The 17575-nt window shown below is 36.4% G+C and overlaps 1 protein-coding gene across 1 annotated transcript in view; it reads left to right on the top strand.

The window, feature by feature from the left end:
- The window catches only part of SLC6A2 (solute carrier family 6 member 2), a 55895-nt gene that overhangs the window by 22891 nt on the left and 15429 nt on the right, over positions 1-17575 (top strand). The window contains exons 4-5 of the mRNA XM_051979867.1: positions 8471-8609; positions 15405-15539. Coding sequence (XP_051835827.1) covers positions 8471-8609; positions 15405-15539 — 274 coding nt within the window. The remainder of the gene's footprint in view (positions 1-8470; positions 8610-15404; positions 15540-17575) is intronic.

Below are 17575 nucleotides of genomic sequence, written 5' to 3' on the forward strand. Positions count from 1 at the left end.
AATTAATCCAAGAAGCATATACTAAGTAAATAATATGTGCCATGAACTAAGCTTAGTACTAAAAACAAAAACAATTAAATAGTTCCTATGTTTAAGGTGCTTTAAAAAAAATCTCCTTATTTATTGGTACTTTCTTTGTCTTCAAATTACTTTATATTTACTCATTTATTTATTTATTTTAATGTTTTGTAATTTCCAGGCTCAGGAAGGTAAAGTACTCAAGGACATATATAAAGCCAGGACTGGGATTCTGGTGTCTTTTTTCCTATTCCTTCATGAATGTGTGACTATGGCCAAGTCATTTAGCATTTTTTTTCTTATTTTCCTTTTATATAAAATGAGGGAATCTAGCTAGATGACCACCGATGTTTCTTTTAGCTAAAATTCTATGAAATCAGCTTGCTTCTCTAATCCATTCTACTTCTTATTGTTAACCTGATCCTTCAATCCCAGGATTAGGAAATTATGATAACAATGGGAACATGGTGGAAAGTAGGCTGGGGAGGAGAGGAGACTGTTGAATGAATGACACATGGGACAAGGAAGTAACAGTATGAGGCAATAGAATATGTGTTGGATTTGGTTAAAGGACCTGAGTTCAAATTCTGCCTATTTTCCCTAAGTGATCTTGAACAAGTTATTCACCCTTTTTGAGCCTCATTTTCTTCATCTGTAATATGAAGGGTGGGACTAAACGGCCTTAAAGTTCCTTACCAGTTTATACCTGTAAATACAATCTAGGTACACACACTTATTCCACTTTGCCAGAAACCAAACATGCAAAGGTAGTTTCTCTATGTACCATAAGGAGATAGAGACATTGACACTCGGGTGGATTTCAAAGAATGGAAAGTAGGGCAGCCAAGTCCCTGATTCTAGGGAATTATTTGTGCATCAACATAGATGCTCAACATAGCACTCCCTGAAGCAGGGAAAGTTTCTTTTGTCCTTTTTTTTTAATCTTCCTATCTTCAATGTACCTTGGTGCCTTGCACATAAGGACAAACTCTATTTCAGGAATGCTAGTTTTAATGCAAAGAGTTGGAAGATGGATTGTCCAATTTGGGGACAAGATGACAGAGCAGTTTGGCTTGATCAGAGAATACGAGAAAAGGAATAATGTGAGATAAGTATATGGCCAAGGGGTTTGTAGCTTAACCTAGAAGGGAGACATAGAACTCCTTTTCATATTAAGGAGACAGGCTTAGGTTCTCTGTAGGCACCCTCAGACAGGGATCTCTCAGCTCCATAATCACTTCTATTATTCCTCAGCCAGTTTAAAGAACAAGGGAGAAATGAGCTCTGAGGTCAGTTCAGCCAGTCAAGAGGTGAAGTTGGGGATTTCTTTTTTGTATCTGGCCTTTTAAGTTAGCAAAAGGCCACAGTTATAATTTTGCATTTCTACTGTGGACAAGGTTCATTGAGAATGAAATTTTAGATTTTTAAAAGTTGCTTTTTCAAGGGCAATAACAATGGGATGAAATATGATAGAAAGACAAGAGCTTTGGATCTGGAGTCTTAAGTTCCCCAGTTCAAATCTAGCTCTGCTATTTACTAAGTGACCTTGGACAGGTCCTTCTCCTTTCTGGGCTTGAATAATTCCAGACTAAATCAATGGTCTTAAAAAGAGAGACCAGGGATTTCTGACTCACCATACCCAAGACCCGTGAAGGCCTTTGTGCTCACATCATTTAAAAAAAATCCACTGGATATTATGGGGTAAAGGGAGGGTCCAACATTATCTATGACAGACAATAGGTCTATAACAATTTTCAGAATATTCTAGGTTAAGCTATAAACCCCTTGGCCATATACTTATCTCACATTATTCCTTTTCTCATATTCTCTGATCAAGCCAAACTGCTCTGTTATCTTTTCCCCAAATTGGACAATCCATCTTCCAACTCTTTGCATTAGAACTAGCATTCCTGAAATAGAGTTTGTCCTTATGTGCAAGGCACCAAGGTACATTGAAACAGAAAGATAAAAAAAAAAGGAAAAAAGAAACTTTCCCTGGCCTCAAGGAGTGGAGAGGGTGAGATAAGCAGATTTACAGATAAGTAAATAAAATTCATGGTAATATGAGGAGAGAGAAAGAGAGAGATGGAGAGACACAGAGAGAAAAGACAGGGAGACAGAGAGAAAGAGACAACATTTTAAGAAACCTCAATTTCCTTCGAGGCTGGTTCAGAAGCCAGCTCTACCAAACCTTTGATCTTCTTAATGGGTAACTCTCTGTTCCTCTGTCCCTCTGTGTGTCTCTGTGTTTCTGTCTCTCTGTCTTTCTGCCTATGGTCTCTGTCTCTCTGTCCCTGTCCTTGTCCCTGTTCCTGTTGCTGTCCCTGTCTCTCTCTGTGTGTCTCTTTGTTTCTCTGTGTCTCTCCAATTCTCTCTCTTTCTTCTCACATTACCATGAATTTTATTTACGTATCTGTAAATTTGCTTATCTTACCCTCTCAAAAGTATAAACTCAATGAAGCTAGGTAAAAGTTTCTTTTTTCCTTTTTTTTTAATCTTGTTCCCAATGTACCTTGGTGCCTTGCAATTATTATATTATTATTATAATTACCTTATGGTAATTACTTTGTTGATTATTAATTTGTTGTGATAGATTGAATTGACTGCAGCACCAAGAGTAGATGGTCACAGAGCTAGTATGTGACAAATCTGAGGCTGTGGCCCAACTCCTTTGACTCCAAGGCTAGTATTCTGCCTGGTATACCATGCGAACAAATGAGGAAAGTAAGGCACAAGGACTAAAGAAATTTTTCACCTGTGGTCATACATCAAAGTATTAGCCAAGCTGGGACTTGAGTAATGTTTTGTTGAGCATAAATAATATTGTCCCCATTTTGTAAATGATGAACTCGAAACTCAAAGATTTGTATAAAGCAGTTGATATTCCAATGGATAGCATACTGAGCCTGGAGTCAGGAAGAACTGAATTCAAATCTAGCCTCCAACATTTGCTAGCTGTATAACTCAAGCAAGTCACTCATTCTCTAAGTTTCTTTAATTGTAAAATAGGGATAGTTATAGCTTGCATATCCTAAGGATGTTGTAAGGATCAAATGATGACATTAATAGCAGTACTAAAGCTTAGTTCCTTACCTTTTCTTGTCTTATAAGACCACTCAAATATCAGAAAGGGATCTCTTAAGGCACGCTATCAAATCCCTTTCTTTTAGACACTTTTAGACATCAGGAAAGTACATAAAGAATTAAGTGACTTGTGTAGAGTAATATAGATAATAAATAGCTGAAACAAGAATTGACCCAAGGCTTCTGACCTAACTCCATAATTCTATCCTATACACCACAGCACTCTTTGGTCATGCTTCTTTCCTTCCCTTCTCCTTCCCATTCTTATCCCATTGTGGTCACCCAGTTTCCAACAATTCAAAGCTCTGAGTTAGGGCAGGAGGAGGACTTTTCTGGGTTTGTGGTCAGGGTAAATAAAAGGGAACCATTTTTCTTCCTTTTAGTCTCTGCCACCTAGTCCTCCTAATATGACTACAATTTAGCCTAAGAAAGCCATACATTTACTCTGTTTTTGAGGCTGGAAAGTGCACTACTCAAAAACTCTCTGCATTAAAGTAATTACATGATATCTAATCTGGGGATTCAACATTCAGACATGCTAACTCACCTTGGCAAGATTAGATCTTCTTTCTTCTTCTTTCTTTCTTTCTTTCTTTCTTTCTTTCTTTCTTTCTTTCTTTCTTTCTTCTTCTTCTTCTTCTTCTTTCTTCTTCTTCTTCTTCTTCTTCTTCTTCTTCTTCTTCTTCTTCTTCTTCTTCTTCTTCTTCTTCTTCTTCTTCTTCTTCTTCTTCTTCTTCTTCTTCTTCTTCTTCTTCTTCTTCTTCTTCTTCTTCTTCTTCTTCTTCTTCTTCTTCTTCTTCTTCTTCTTTTTCCTCCCTCCTGGCTAGTTTTTTTGCCATCTTGTATTCATTTAAGCCAAGGAATTGAAAAAATTGAGAACAAAACCCCTATTCTTTTCCCCAGGCCCTTGGTCTGAGGCCAAACCAGACCTGTTGCTAAAAGGAATCTTGGCCCTTTCAGTAAGTGCAACTTTGGCTCTTTATTTTCCTGGTGATAATTTTTACTCTGTGCCTGACTCTAGTAAAGATTGAGAATTGCTTTTTTTCCTAGCTGAATCTTTTTGCCAAATGCTGAACAAGACACTGAGGTTTTCTGGCTTAAAAGTCTAGGAAACTTTAGGCATAATTAAGTATGATTAGTTTCCAAGGCATTTATTGGCAAATTCAAAGAAGCCTGAGTTAGTTGTGTCAAACCTTTGTGCCTTGGACTTTGAGTATATAGAAAATTAGTTTCGAATTTCTAGTATTAAAATCAATTAAAGAAATTATGTCCTTTATAGTTTTAGTGGAATTTTGGGCCATCTGGTCAACCTGGACAAACACTTATCCTGCTGTACAAATCAGTCCAGTATATTGTAGACCAAGAAGAGTTGTTTCCAGAACTTTAATGTTTAAATTTCACCAATCATTTGCTGATATAATTTAGTACTCACAAAGGAAAGAAAAAAATAAAAACCAGCCATTAGTTTTCACAAAACCCATTCATCCTCACACCCATTCAGTCCCACTCATTTATGTTCCCATTCACACAAAATAACATTCAGTTATGCACACTCAAGACTCTACATAGCATGAGGCATAGAAAAATAAAATAAAAAACCCTTTTAATTAGACTCCATTTTATAAGGGCTAAATATAGTAAAGCGAAATGACTCCTATATGGAACACTCTGCAAAGTTATGAAGGAGATAAAGAAGTTGAAATACAACCAAGAGTGTGTCAAAGTCCGTTTGGACCTCCTCTTGATAGCAGATAGTTAAATTTGCAGTGGGAACATTTACACACAGGAAACTGGCAAGACAGGCTTTGAGTTCTGCTCTAGACTGAAGAAAGTAATGGGGAAAATCCTTAATAATGCAGATTAACTTAAAAGTATGACATGAGTTTTCAGATAGCCTGTTATTAACTATTTGCCAGCATACCTCTTGAAACAACATGGTGTCTATCCTCAAAGATATATGCACAGTTTAGTTCAGTCCTGGAAGAAAGGACACCAATGTAGAATTATAAAATGCTGTGTTATATGATAAGTGTATCAGAGAAATATAAAACAAAGAGCCAATGTGAGACGTAATGGCAAGGATCGTTGTCAGATAGGCTTCAGTGAAAGTTTTATAGAGAAGGTAGTATTTAATCAACTAAAAACACTAATAGGATTACTTCTTAAGATCATAGATCTAAAGGGGGACACTTTAGAAATCATTTCATAGAAGGAGCCCAGAAATAGTAAATTATTTGTTCAAGGTTACAGAAGTAGTAGATGAGAAAGGGAGGTTTTGAATCTAGGTTCTCTGTTTTCAAAGCTAGTGTTGGATCTTAAAAAGTGGGTAGCAATTTGATAGGCAAAATCAAGGGTGGATTAGGTTGTGATGTTCTCAGCACAGGAAATAGCATGAGCCAATCTCCCATTTCCTTAGTGCTTTAAGACTTAAAGAATAGTTTCTTGTACAATCAACTTGAGGGATAGAAAGTATAAAGATTACTCTCCCATTTCACAGATGAGGAAATTGAGACTTAAAAAGGTAGCATAACTTTTCCATGACTGTACAACTGATTAAAACAGAATCAGCACTTCAGTATAGGTCTTAGTCTCCTACTCTAGCACTCTTTCCACTATATGACATTTGTCTCTACTCTGTTCTCTGGAACTACCAATCTTCATTCCCATTTTTGGTCCCACAGTGGTCACCCAGGCCTCTAGCTAATCAAAACCTTAAATTAGGGGATTATAATGTAAGTTGAGTGAAAGATCAGAAAAGAACAGCGTGTGTTCAGATGACAGAAGAGCCATTTGACTAGAACTTCAAATACATGGAAAGAAGTGATCTGAGAAAAGACGGAGGACTGACTGGACACCCTCATAATCTATTTGGATGGTCCAGCTAAAGGCAGCAATTGCCCTTAAGTCTCAGAAACAGCAGCAGCAGCAAAGCCTTTCATTTGCCCAAGCAGCAAACTCTGACTCCTCAGTGACTAATTTAGTAAGCAAGTCTCCAAACTTGGGATACATTTTTTCCACTAGTATAACATAAATTCCAAATCTCCTTGCCATGCTATTTCTATCAAGGAAATTCATCTGGCTCTGGTTTTGTGGTCTTGTAGGACACATCAGACATCCAAGACTTTTTTTTTATAAGCCTGATTTTCTTTTTTATTGGATCTCTTTGAGCTTTTCTCCTCAGAAACAGGAAGTTAACTCAGCTTTGCCAGGAAAATGAAGACAAACTCTGGAACAGTGAAATTCCCTGGAAAATACAGAGCCTATTGAAGGGTGAGGGGAGATGAGTGGTATTATCCAAGCTATAACTCAGGGTGAGAATCCAGGATTGTAAGGAAGGTGACCTGGGATGAACAAGGAGGTTTTGACACTTTTTTTTTTTTTTTCACATGATAAGGAAACCTACTTCTGCCACTTACTAAATGTAAGTGTGTGACCTCAGGCACTTCATCACTTAATCTTCTAGCTACTTAGTTTCTTTATATGTAAAATGAAGGAACTAGATTAGATGATTTCTAAGATCCCTTACAGCTATAAATCCAAAAAATCTAAACTGGAGTTGCCAAACATGTCCCATGGACCCCATATGGCCCATATATGAGTGCAGCTGAAATAGATTAAAATGTAACTGGGAAATATTTGCAATAATAAATGAAAATATAATACAAAACAGATATTATATTGGTGCCATTTCACACTTCTCAGATTAACTAATACAACAAATAAAGGAAAATGATAAATGGTCAAGGAGATATGGAAAAATTGAGACAGTAATGGTGGAGTTGTGAAAAATGATCCAGCCATTTTGGAAAGCAATTTGGAACTATGACCAAAGTGATATAAAGCTGTACATACCCTTTGATCCAACATATCACTACTAGATTTGTATCTTAAAGATGTCGTAGGATAAAAAAAGGACTTATAGGACTAATACTTATAGTGGTTCCTTTTGTAGTGGATGCCATCAATTGGAGAGTGGCTGAATCAGTTGTGGTATATGATTGTAATGAAATACTATTGTGTGGTAAATAATGATGAGCAAGATAATTTCAAGTAAACCTTGAAAAATTTATATGAACTGATAAAAAGTGAAGTGAGCAGAACCAGGATAATATTGTACACAGTGACAACGATGTTGTATGAATATTCCATTGTGAATGACTTAAGTATTTTCAGCAATGGAATCCAAGACAATGCCAAAGGATTCATATTGAAAAATATATGTCCATATCCAGAGAATGAATTGATGGAGATGAACTTGCAGATCAAAGAATACTGGGTTTTGGTTTTTTTTTTTTAGTTTTGATTATTCTTCTTATTTTTTAGTCTGCATTTTCTTTCACAACATGGCTAATATGGAAATATGTTTTGCAGGACTGCACATGTATAACCTATATCAAATTACTTTCTCAAGAAGGAAAGAGAGAGAAAAAGAGACAGAGAGACAGAGAGACAGAAAGAGAGAGAGAGAGATTGAGGAAGAGAGAGAGACAGAGGGAGACAGAGACAGAGAGAGAGAGAGAGAGAGACAGAGACAGAGAGAGAGAGAGAGAGAGAGAGAGAGAGAGAGAGAAAGAGATAGAGAGAGAGGGGGGGGAAGAGAGAAAGAGAGAGAGAGAGAGAGAGAGAGAGAGAGAGAGGAGAGAATTTGGATTTCAAAAATCAAAAAATGAAAAAAAAGTTTTTATATTTTAATTGGGAAAAATAAAGCATTTAACTTTAAAAAAACTAAGTCATTGTGCAATTGGCAGGTATCCTTATATATGGAGTAATGCCCTCTATTTCTATTTGAATTTGACACCGCTTATCTAGAGCAGTGTCTCTCAATTGAGATAATAATATGACAATATAATAAATCCAAATTCTTTACTGAGATAGAACTTCACCTCACTCAGTATGAAAGCAGATAAGAAATGAAAAGAGAGAGAGATCCTGGACTATGAGAAAGGAGATGGGCAAAAAGGCATCATCAATCTAAAAAAAATTGCCAAAGCAATTGTAGATCTGCAGACTTTTGCTATGAACTAGAAATAGAGTGATAGTAATCTCTCTTTTAAAGATGAAAAGAACAAAGTCCAGGAAAGTCAAGATTTGAACCTAGGTTTTGTGACTCCAGAGTCAGACCATTTTCACAGTACCATTCTGTCTCTCCCTGACCCTATCATGGTCTATGAACTAATTATTATTGAAGAAATAACAACAAAAAGACTCTCCCCCTTTCCCAGGGGCAGATGCAGAACTATTATTGCTCCTTACCTTAGTAGAGGGAGGGAAAAATCTTTTGAAATCATTGCATCAATTACCCACCCCAAGTCCTATAATGCAAAGCATCGATTGTGCCCTCTACCATTCTGTTCTCTCACCCAACTAGGCGTGGTGTGCTCCACCTTCATGAGAGCAATGGGATCCATGACATTGGCATGCCTCAGTGGCAACTCTCTCTGTGCCTGATGGTGGTCGTCATCATCCTCTTTTTCAGCTTGTGGAAAGGAGTGAAGACATCAGGAAAGGTAATTTCTCCTTCTTAGTTTCTAGAGTTGGAATGGTTTTTGAGATTATCTAGTTCACTGTATGCTAGGATTCTTCCTCAGTCAATGGTGGTCTATTTTATTCCAAAAAGTATTTTTGAATGGAATGACTCCATGGCTAACAAGATTATGGGCAGCTATATCCTCGATATCATCTTCTCAGCCTTCCCCTATTCATAGGACAACAAGAACAAAAATAATAATGCTAGCATTCTATGAATGAGGGTATTGAGAATAATCACTTGATCAGAATGACTTATATGGAACTTGGGATCAAGTCCTCCTGATTTCAGGTCCTTAGACATGTTTATGTCAGAGGTTACCAGATTCTGACAATTCGTAGAAATGGAATTCTCATGTAGAATCCTAAAATATACTATGTGGCCATATCTCCAAGAGGGAATTTTAACCATAGTAGGAAAGAACAGACTAGAAACTTGTATAGGAATGAATCATAGGTGTGTAGTTCTAGTCTTGAAAGATTGCTTCATGCCCTTCCTAAGTTAGGCTAGAGTAGATCTCTGGATCAATAGTGATTCCCATTTCTGGAGGTCTTTAAAGAAGTCTGAATATCTATTTGTTGGGCATGTTGCATAGAGAATCATGATTTGGGTAGGGGTTAGACAACATGATCTTCAAGATTCCTTCTGAGACTTTTGTTATATAATTCAGTGATTCTTACCTATTCTAAGATTATATCATTCATTTATTTATCAGAGGGTATAAGTTGAGAGTGAAGTAACAGGAAAGATTGTTATTTGTCAAGAAGAATATAGAGGGGATGTCTGAAAGGAGGAAAGATTCCAAAGCATGTTTCATTATGTTTTTTTATTTTAATTTTTTGGCACAAATAGAATTATCCTATTATTAAGAAAGGAATTCTAGAGGCAGGGCATGGAAAGGGAATTACAAAATATTCCTATCCAAGTAGCATTTCCAATTAAAGGATCTTTTAGTTTTATTTGACTTTTTAGGTGGATATTAGGAAAAGATTCTAGGGAAAGTGATTCCTTAGCTAAGTTTCCTTATGAAAGTAGTGGAACTCTATTAATGATTATGTGCATCACCAATAGAATTCCTGGGAAGTATAAGCATAATTCTCCCTTTAACATGGCCTTAAGCCTGTCCCAAACAAAAGCAATCCACTCCAGCTCTCTGACACCTTTGGATCTGTAATAGATTCAAAAAGATGCCTCATTGTGCCAGCAGCACTAACTACTTAGCACTTGCATTAACTCATGAGAGCAGAGCTTTTATTAGCTTGGCCAGTTGCCCTTTCTGCACCAATTATGCTATTCAGAATAAGCACACTGATGATACCACATGGCTAAACTATACCAGCTGACAGGGCAGGGGTCCTGGGCTGGCCCAAAGAAGGCCCAAAACTTTCCCCTGTCCCAGTCTCTAATTATCATGTCAAGCTGTCACATGAAAAAGTGGATATTTTGTTCATTCTGGGGAGGCATCCTGAGTGGAACACAGTACTTCCATTAGCAGATTGCTCTCTCCTCAATGCCGTGGCTTGGAGATAGATTGCAAGTACTTATACTTCCAACTTTCGCAGGGATTCAGAATTTGGGAATATTCTTTAAGCCCATAGCTGTTGAGAGAATGGTATGTTTTTACTCATCTGGGACACTAATTATGACTTGAACAAGCAGAGCAAAAGCAAAGGGAAATTTGGTAAACATTTAGAGGCAAAAGGGACTCTCAGGATGGAGGAAAAATTTGAGGTGGAAACCATTTGTCCTATCCCCAGTCTTTTTTACTTCTTGTTAGAGTCCATTACATCAGGACCAGGGAGGTGTTGGAAATTTTTGAGGAGACTAAATCCCTGGGCAAAGGTTGGCCTCAATAGGGAACCTGGAGAGAAGCAAATAAAACTTCAGAAACCTTTCAGTCAGACTCTGGTATAGTCAGTCAGTGATGTGCTAACAGACCTTGGAAATCAAGTTTGCTGATAGAGAGAGTGGTTATTATTTCCTAGGCACTCCAAAGAGAGGGTGAGCTGATGTCTAGTTGTGCCCATCCAACAAACAGCATCTCCTATAAGAAGAGTAGACAATCAGACTTTACACATTCAAACTCTTTGACACTGACACAAACACTTTGAAATTCTCCCAAGTCTGACTGAAATTCAGCCTATCTTTCCCCTCAAACTAGTCTGGAGTTAATATCTCCTGTCTTTGTGTTTAGGCATAGGCTAGCCCATTACTCTTTGAATGCTTCCCTACTTTTCTGTCTCTTGGACCCCCTAGCACTCTTCAACACTAAGCCTTCAAGAAGCTTTTGCTGCTTTCCTATAAGATCTTCCCCTGCATCCTGAACCATTGACAGTTGTCTTGACTTGTCTTACCACTGGATCCTGATGGTTTTGGAGGAGAGAGTTAGGCTAATGACTGCCCAGCTCAGTCTCACTAAATTCAATTCACTTGCAAGTCAAGACATCAACATCATGATGTCATTGGTCCTCTTCAAGAATGAAGGATAAATAATAACAACAACAAAAACAAACAACAACATGCTGTCTATTGATTCTGTTTCTATCTTGTCTATATTGGGAACAAATTATATCCCACATGAACTACATCAATAGAAGGTAAACTCTAGGTCAAAGACTATCAATTTTATATCTCTAGAGTCTTGCACACTTCTTAGGAGATAGAGGTGCTAAATAAGTGCTTACAGAAAGTTTGAATAATAAAACTTTTAACAATACTGTTTTATCACTTTACATACAAATTGTAACTCCAGACAACTTCTAACATACATTCCTTCATCTAAGGAGTGCCTACCTGCTTTTAAGGAGTTTCTAATATTACTAAATGAAAGTTTTAGAAGACAACTAAAAATAACTAGCATTTACATAATGATTTAAGGTTTGTAAAATGTCTTATAAATGTTATTTCGCTTGATATTCACAACCACCTTATAAGGTAAGTATTATGATTATCCTCATTTTACAGAGGAGAAAAGTTAAGTAATTTGCCCAAGTTAATACAGCTAACAAGTGTCTGAGACAGAATTCAATCAGGTCTTCCCTGATTTCAAGTTCACCACTCTATCCATTATGCCATCTAGCTAATAGGCTTGAACAGAAAAAAATAGACTTGTATTTAGTAACATTGATTTGAAGACAATAAATTGTTAAAGTCTTCTATTTTAAGTGAAAACTGCATATATTCCTTCTATCCCCTGCTAAGAATTCAAAACCATCTAGATCAAATGATTGCAAATTGCAAAGGTGTGGGGTCTGAATTAATGAGGTTGTAAGATTGATAGAACATAGAAACTTGCAGGAATCATTGGATTCCTACACATGAAGTAATGGACAATCCATTGGTTTTGGACTATCTCTTGGCTGCTGAAGGAGGCGTGGATGTGTGATTGTTATTTATATACCCTCCTTTTAGGATTTATGGACATGTATATTCCTCATGTTGATTCATGGTTTTTGTTACATGACCATACTAAGTACTAAGTATATATGTGAACTAGAGAACCATCATCTCATCAATTCCATTGAGTTAACACCTTGTTTCAAGTATACTTCTCCAGAGTTCTGGCCCTTTACAGAAACTTTACTCTTTATGAAGACCAGAAGGGGAAACTCAAAGGAAAATGATCTAAAGATCATAGATTTGAGAATCATAAAGGAACCTTGAAACCATGAAGTCTAACTTCAGGATTTTGCGGTTAAGGAAACAGAAGATTAAAGATTCTGTTACTTGTCCAAGGTTACCCAGTCCATCAGTGGTAGATTTGCTATTTGGACTTCAGTCTCATGACTCCAAGTTCAAAGCTCTTTCCACTACATCACACTGCATTCAAAGACCTAGGTTTGAATCTTGGTTCTGTCCTTTACTACCCATAGTGTTGGACAAAATCATCTACTTCTTTGGTTGTCAAGTTCTTCATCTATACCTTTTTTAAAAAAAGGATTGAATTAGATGACCTCAAAAGTTTCTTTCAGTTTGAAGTACATGATCTCATGCCATATCTCCTTCTCGATACCCTTCTGATCTGTTTTGTTGTTGTTGTGTTGTTTGTTTCCTTCAAGACTATTGGATTAGATGGAAACTAGCTAGATTCAATAGGAATTGCTTCTGCTCCCTTCTAGTTCTGAGGCTCTGTACAGCTCCTAGGAACAGAACCCGGACTCCTAGTCCTAGGGCTTATCCAATTGCTATGTCTTGGCCAGATGAATGAGGCATTTCTGGCACACGTAAAGTTCTAAGAGCCTTGTGCTCTGTTTACTGGAAGCATGAACAGGGAACACGTGCACATAACCTGTTTGACAATGGGGCTGATACAATTGTGAATTAACATGTTATCACAGGATCATAGACAACAAAACCAAGTCTCCTGCAATGAGAGAGAGCTTCCAAGAATCTTTTTTTTAAAATGTCCGAGCTGCAAAAATGATTATTTTTGAATGTGAGTGTGTATGCCTATGTATGAGGGGAAAATGATGCTTTTTCAGCTGGAATCTTCATGGCCCTTTTCCTCCCCACCTCCCTCTATGGAACTGGGGCTCTTGAGCATGCCCCTTTCCTCACACTCTACATAGGCAAGTCTCCCCATGCCTGTTTCCTGGCATGGATTTGGGAATTTGATTTTGATAATATGAGCAGTGTGCCATCATCAATTCATCTTGCTCTTTATGAGCAGCATCCTTTGCCTGTCAGCTGCCAGCTCAGTCATTCACACTCATTTGTTCAACAAATTCCTATTTTAACTAAATTCACTTCAATGTCTTTTGTTTTTACACATCACTTCACACACACACACACACACACACAAACACAGATATATCCACCCATTGATGTGGCTTTGTCCAATATAAAAAATAAGAGAGAAAAAAGTAAGCAGTTCATTAAAATTAGCCAATACATCAACCAAGCTTGACAATATGTATATGTAATGTTCTACACCTATCAGCTTCCATTTTTGTAAAGTATAGGGAAAGGTGTATTTTTCTCATTTTTTTCTCTGGGACCAAGCTAATTTACTAGAAATACACACACACACACACACACACACACACACACACACACACCTATGTGTTCATACATACATAGATGTATTCATACATACATAGATGTATTCATACATACATGCATATACATGTATATGTATGAATAAAGTTAAGTAAATGCATATATTTGGTCTTGGTTTTAGTCTTCTTATTTACATTGTTGTAGATCAGTTTCTCCTTTCCTGGTTCCATTTATCTTACTTTATGTGCGTTCATATAAGTCTTCTGAAGTTTTGTTATATTCTTCACATTCTTTGTGTTGGTTTTTTTTTGTTTTTTTTTTTTGGCACAGTGCAAAATATGCTAACCATTCCCAAATAGACAGGCATCTTCTTTATTTCTAGTTTCCTTTGATTTTATAAAAAGTGCTTCTACAACTGTTTCATGAATATAGAGCCATTTATTTTTCTGTTTTTAATTTTTTTTGTGAGATTTGTACCTAGTAGTGGGATTTCTGGGTTAATGAGCGTGACAATTTTGAGATAACTTTCTTGACATAATTCCAAATTCCTTTTCAGAATGGGTGAACCACAACCCTACCAGTAGTGAATCAATATGTCTAGTCCCTCCAGCACTGACCATTCTCAATTTTGCCCTAAAAATGTCCAGAACTGTTTGGAATCAGAGGATCTGCATCAAATCTTGTGTATAGAACACTAGGTTCAGGAAGCTATAAAATACAAGCTTAAAATCAAGGAAGGAGATAAAATACAAATACACATACAAATAATTTACAATAATATATGTACAAATGAATTAAGAATAACATAAAACAAAAATGCTATGTGAAATTCAGGTGCTACTGAGGATAATAAGGTTGTTGTATTATATTATATTATAAAATTTTGCTGTTGTGCTAGAAAACAAGATTGTGGTCAAATTGAAACTATTTCATTTGGAGAAATATAAGATTTTATGAGGACATCCCACTCACTAAATACTCCTATCTTAAATAAATTTTTGATCTCCCTTCACTAGCAACATAATCTTGTCCATGTTCTTCAATAAATGCTAAAGAAAGAATTCTTCCATAGAGAAGACATTATTTTAGGCTCTTAACAGTCACAAATTTATTAAGTATTTATTTAAACATCTACTCACTAAGTACCTGGCATTATGTTAAACATTGGAGATACTCATGGATAACAATATAAATCTTAGGTTTTCAAATGCTCTCATCTATCTAAATCACTTATTTTCTTATACTTTCAACATATACAGTATACCAAAGGACAAAATCTATTTTATTATTAAAGTTTTCTTGTACTAAATGGTCCATCAGATAAAATAGAAGTCACAGTGAACCAAATATGTTCTTTGCATTCCTCATTCTTTCTATGAGATTGGTCCTTCTTTTACGTACATTCATACTCTTGATATTTTTTTAAATCAATTTTGATGTATGCCATTGTTGGCAATCTACTGTAGCATACTCACACCTATCATGTACTTTTTTTGTTTTGCCTTCTGAAAACTCATAACTCGAAATTAAAAAACACTACCATTTCCAAAAATTCAGAATCATGGGAACCTCCACATCAAATATTTTATTAAAATTTCATGAACCTATTTCTCTTCTGTTACACGATACTTCATAAATAACTTGATGAATGGAGAAACAAATAATATAGTATGGAAGACTTAAGATAAAGGGATGACCTAGCCTGTCAGGAGAATTAAAGTTTCCAGTTTGTCCTGATGTTGAACCATTTAACACCAACACCTGTTTTCCTCCCTAGGTTGTTTGGATCACAGCCACTTTGCCCTATCTTGTACTCTTTGTGTTGCTGATTCATGGAATCACTCTACCTGGAGCCTATAATGGAATCACTGCTTACCTACACATCGATTTCCGAAGACTGAAGGAGGCCACAGTCAGTGTCTTTCTGTCTTTCTTACACTATTTTGGTTTTGGCGTATCTAGGTATAAATTCCAGCTCTGCTACTTGCTATGTATATGATCATGAACAAGCTGATTCAGTGATCCCATGACTTCATCTAAAATTGAATTTGTCTAATCTAAATGTGAATTTTTGCCAGTTTAGTGAAAAGAATACAGGATTTTGAGTTAGAAGATCTGGGTCTAAATTCAGTCTATGTTTCTTAATTACTTGAGTGGCTTTGCCTAAATTACTTTATCTACAACCTCTTTTCCTCATCTGTAAAATTAGGTCACTGGACTTGTTGATTTCTTCTAGTCCTTAATTATATGATGTTGTAAAGATGAAAGCAAATCACAAATATTATTCTCCCTACCTCATAGGAGGGGACTAGCTATGTGCCCATCCTCACCTCTATGTAATGTTTTGTGCCTACCTTCTTCTCCTTTTCCCAGTCTTACACCCTTGCCTTTGCCCTTGTCTCATTCCCTAAGTGTCATGTGTTATATTCTTTAAGTCCCTGATTCCTCAATCCCAACTTCTTTACTCTCTGCATTCCTGACCCCAACCACTATCCCCTCTACTTTTAGCTCTCATGCCTAGGATAGGGCATGACAGTGATCAATGCAGGGGAGCATTAGGACATTTAAGAAAACTTTGAATTCTCTTTCTTTTTTTCTTTCTCCCATCCCAGGCTCAAAGGGAAACACTAGGAATGGTCTCTCCATAGAGTAGCAGAGAATAGGACAGATTTCTACTTAGCAGAAACAGTTTGGGGACTTTAAGAGAAAACAAAGTTTAAAAAAAAACTTATTTTGAGGCAATTCCTAAGATTTCCTTCTCATTCTTATCTCATCATAGAAGCATCTTTCTCTTTCAGCTTATATTTTGAAATTAATTCCTTATGTTTCTAGAATAGAGACAATGTTGCATAATAGATAGAATTCAAGATTTGGAAAGAGGAAAAACTGGTTCAAATCTCACCTTTGACACTTCAAGATTTGTTTTCTAGAGGCCACTGCTTTCTTTGGACTTATGGGAGAAAGAATTAGCTACTTGCTCCATCTCCACAAAGTTGTGTATTTTTCAGGGGACTTTTTTTTTATTACATATTTCTATTGCAGGACACTAGAGAAAGAAAATTAATTCTAAAATCAGAAGATTTGGGCTCAAATATCACCTTGACTTAGGCAAATCCTTCGACTTTTCTATAGGTTTTAAGCTACTGTTTATGACTAATGGTAGAGATCCATGAATGCACAATTGCTTAAGTGTTACATTTTTCTAGAGTATTGTCATTCACAGTTTAGTACAGTAGAAAGAAATTGACATTCAAGTCAGAAGATGTGTTCAAATTTTGTCTCTGGTACCTGTATCACTTTGGGCAAGTCATTTAATCTCCTTTGGCTTTATTTCTTTCATCTGAAAAAAATAGGGGTCATACTATATGCACTCCGAGGTCCTTCTTATCTTTATATCTGTAAGCTTTGTTCCACATGAGAGGAATTTGAAGTAGATAATACAGGAATCATTTTCTCCTTCTGGAATCCAGGGATCTCAGATAGTAAGAGATAAAGTAAATCCACTTCAGAGCCAAAGACTAGAAATGAAATGCAAGTCTTTATACAGTTAGATTCAGCCAGTGAGTGACGATGGTGACAGTTCTGGATAGGCGTCATGATAATGGCACCACTACACATTTCTCTAGTCCTGTAATATTTACAAAGTGCTGTAATACTTGCAAAGTGCCTTCCAAATAACTCTGTGAAGTAGATAGTACAAATATAATTATCCCCTTTTACCAAGGAAAAAGCTAAGATTCCAAATGTCTTGACCCTAGTTACAATATTAATAAATGTCAAAAGCCAGCATTTAAAAGCAAGTTTTCCAACTCCAATACCAAAACTCTTTCCACACTGGCAATATATTTCTAGCAAATACATCTGTCTTGTGGGAAAGAAACTCCACATACCAAAGGAGAACTGCTTATTTATGGCTGCCAGACATCAAAAAAGAAGGGGGGGGGGGGA

This window comes from Antechinus flavipes, chromosome 2 (assembly GCF_016432865.1).
Source record: "Antechinus flavipes isolate AdamAnt ecotype Samford, QLD, Australia chromosome 2, AdamAnt_v2, whole genome shotgun sequence".
Lineage (NCBI taxonomy): Eukaryota > Metazoa > Chordata > Mammalia > Dasyuromorphia > Dasyuridae > Antechinus > Antechinus flavipes.